This window comes from Myzus persicae, unplaced genomic scaffold (assembly GCF_001856785.1).
Source record: "Myzus persicae strain clone G006 unplaced genomic scaffold, MPER_G0061.0, whole genome shotgun sequence".
Classification (NCBI taxonomy): Eukaryota; Metazoa; Arthropoda; class Insecta; order Hemiptera; family Aphididae; genus Myzus; species Myzus persicae.
In genome coordinates, this window is record NW_019104483.1 from 7,362 (window position 1) to 11,023 (window position 3,662).

Below are 3,662 nucleotides of genomic sequence, written 5' to 3' on the forward strand. Positions count from 1 at the left end.
GCTTATCAGATCACGTATAGCTTCGTTAGTTTATTTAGAGTGAATAAATCTTTTATGGAATTTTATGGTAAGAACATTACCTGTGTTTGTAACTCGGAATGTAAATGGCGACTTCCCATCAGGCTCATATTTTGATTAATACACGGGTTTCATATATTTAGTTCAGTGCCCACTGCCCAGTACATTTTGAACAAAATATGTATCCGACAAAATACGTTTCCGATGAAATATTTTTCCAGACAAATATGATTCCTAGCATATATTTTCCAACTTTATACTCCCTTCCGAACTCCGCTAGAGTGTAGTAGAAACTCGTAGGTGCAACAGTCGTATGCGAGTGAGAGACGACTGTTATGTGCTAACTGCTAAGTTCTTATTTTATGATTGTTTTGACCAATAATACAAATGTTTCTGATCAAAAACTGAGTTTGAATTTTATTGTAATCGTTTGAAGTTCTTACCTTTTAATCACAGGGGTGGAATATATATATTTGGGACTCAGGAAGTTTGCTTAACTGAATTGCATTGAAGTACCTAAACAAAATCTTGAATCACTACATTTGAAGGAACAAATGTAAAACAGACAAGAGTATACCATCGAACATCATTAAGGTTAACTGTGCTAATCCAATTCATTTAAGAGAGAGTCGTTAGCTCACACCATACGAGTGTAAGACGATTGTTGGTTGAGCGTGTAACATTCAATATACACAGGTGACACAACAGTGTATATACAAGGTAGATAAATTATAATATTATAAAAGACATATTATTAATAATAAAATCTATTCATACACAAGTGTTATAATATAACTTTTACTTTTTTTTATAAATAACACATTTGTAACATACAAACAGTTAATACATTATTCTACTTTTAAACCTTTTTTAGAAAAATAATCGCTTCTAAAGGAATGAGTCATAAATTCTCCAACCAAAGTTCTTATCCATACTGGTGGCAGTCTCATAAAAAAATGCTGAAAAATACAGTACAATATAAAATTTCACAATTTTAATATGAACAGAATGAAGAATTAATATTTATTAACATAAAATATACAATATAGAAATGTATAACAGTAATTAAAAGTTCTGATAAAATGTCTTATTTGTCTTCGCATTATTTTAATAAATTATTATTTTCAAAAACATCGACATTGAGAGTTCAATATATTTAAAGCGTGAACGTGAAGCATTTAAAAATATTTTATTGTATTTGACCCTCTAAATTGTAAGTTAAACGTTATTCAGTTCAACTTGCGTATTTTCTTATTGTCTATCATTAGGTAGTCGTGTTTTTTGTAACTTTTAAATTTAAAATAATAATTATAACAAAGCCATGAGGTGACTGCCTCAATTTTGTTTCTTGTAACATGTTTTATTTTAAATGACCGATTGGTTTTACAATTTATATACAATTTATATTATCAATTGATTTTTATGCCAGTTAACAGGTAATTAACGCCCTAAAACACTTTGAAATAGGTGGTTTTAATGACATTTTGAGAACATTTTAAAATATATATTTAAATACCTACAAATTCAAAAGAGGTACCTAACTTATAAAGTGGTAATATAAGGACTGTATAAATAAAAACAATGCACCACGATAGGTAATAATTTCCACTCTTTTTATGGGTATATTTGATTTAGTACAGGCGTACCTATAGTTCTTGCCCGTGCAAAATATTTTTTAGTGAATGTAGCATCTCTTAGTAAAAAAAACTGAACAAACTGTGTCATGCACTATGCAGCAGACATTACATGTTTATGATTGCATAATAATTATCCAGAGTACTTACTATAAAAAATAATTAATTAATATGAACAACAAGAACTAATAAGTTACAAAAAAATATTCCGAAATTTTCTGTAAACCGTGTAACCACTTTTTATAATGGATGTGATAGTCATGTATAATATAATAGTAGGTACCTACTTATTAATTCTGGATCAGTCGATTCGAGGAAAATAATATTATATACAATGGTAGGTATAAACCATTAACCAGTATAAAAAGGCAATGATTTTTATTAACAAATAACCATGTAGGTACCTCACAAAGTGTTTTTTTTACCTACCTACTGCACTATTAGCGATTAACAGGCCTCGAGACTTTAGCAGATAATGAAGCGCATATTTTGTCACCTTTTAGTGCACATTTTTAAGATTTTAAGCACATTAAGTCCCGAGCCTTGGTTATTAAGACGAGTGATTTTTGTAATCGATAGATTCGTTGTCCTTATGCATTACTATACAATTGGTTGAATAAAAACAAATTTCAACTTAAAATTAATCAACGATAAGTCGATGCTTTACCTGAATACCATGAGCCCAATAGCCGGTCGAGTGGTTCACCATACCCAGCGTGTTCACGGCATTCGTGGCGTACATCTTTGCATCGGGTACGAATAGAGTAGTCTCTTGTAATCTGTAGCTGAAAGCATTCATTTTTGTGTTGACAAACAACGGGAAAAGATGTTGTACTGTTATATTGTCTTCTTCATACTCGATGCGAAGTGCTTCTGTGAAGCTTTTTATGTACGACTGAAAAAATGAACAAACAAATGCATAATATGTACAAGTTAATTATAATAACACCTACTTTTAAAATCAGTAAATAATGTTTTTTATATTTTGGGTGGGTCCAACCAATATATGATAAAGTGAAATTTTGACAATAAGGTATTCCAAAATCAGTTGGTCTGTACCTCCCTACTAATGAAATGTAATGTAGTTCGGATAAATACTATTAAAATAGCTGTGCAGTGAGCATATTTTGTAAATCTGTTTTATGACAGTATCTTTTATTACCAATTATTACTAATTGGCATCTGTTTTCCAAATTCTAAAAAAAATGTATTTAATTAACAATAAGTTAAGATGACAAACGTCACTGAAACTTTACTTAATAAAAACAAAAAAAAAAAGAAGTCAGTATTCTCAACTTTTTTAATGACTTTTCAATCAACTATTGAGTGTGTCTCTAAGGTTACCTTCTAGGAAATAAAATAAAACTGGAGGAAAAAATCCGGACTGTTTACCTTGGTTGCCGCGTAAACGGCCAATAGTGGCATGGGCTGCAATTCGGCACTGGACGATACGTTTACGATGGCTCCCCGTTTCCGCTTTTGCATGCCTGGCAAAACGAGTTTTGTCATGTGCGTGGTAGCACCAACGTTAACGTTCACCAAATCCCATACAGTAGATTCCGGTACTTCGGTCATGTACATTGGATACAAGTATTGCATTCCGACGTTGTTTACTGAGATACAATTCATTTGAATTATTAGCAAATATTGATAATAATTCTAATACATAATGCAAAAACAGTAGTTATAATTACTAACGTATTCTGAAAATGATAGGTATATAAGAATCTTATTCTATTATATTTATACAAACGTCACAAACTCAGTATTCCGATTTCAATGCCATCTAATTCCTTGGTGATATGCTCGAACACAATCTGCCCTTTACTGAAATCAGCTTGTATAACCTTCACTTCGACGTTAAACTCTTGTTCTGAAAAACATTGGTGGATACTACTAGTAAAAGATTGTATTTTAGTTTTTTTTTAAGTTTCAATTTACATACTTACTATTAGTTTTTGAATATTGCAATTTTGATATTTCATTGTATTTTAATCGGTTCAACCCCCC

The 3,662-nt window shown here is 30.8% G+C and overlaps 1 protein-coding gene across 1 annotated transcript in view; it reads right to left on the bottom strand.

Annotated features, from left to right (window-relative positions):
- Positions 1–769: 769 nt before the first annotated feature.
- LOC111042469 (inactive hydroxysteroid dehydrogenase-like protein 1) overlaps positions 770–3,662 on the bottom strand; it is a 14,712-nt gene continuing 11,819 nt past the window's right edge. The window contains exons 3-6 of the mRNA XM_022327098.1: positions 3,415–3,525; positions 3,045–3,265; positions 2,320–2,547; positions 770–977 (exon numbers count right to left, since the gene is read on the bottom strand). Coding sequence (XP_022182790.1) covers positions 867–977; positions 2,320–2,547; positions 3,045–3,265; positions 3,415–3,525 — 671 coding nt within the window. The 3' untranslated portion in view covers positions 770–866. The remainder of the gene's footprint in view (positions 978–2,319; positions 2,548–3,044; positions 3,266–3,414; positions 3,526–3,662) is intronic.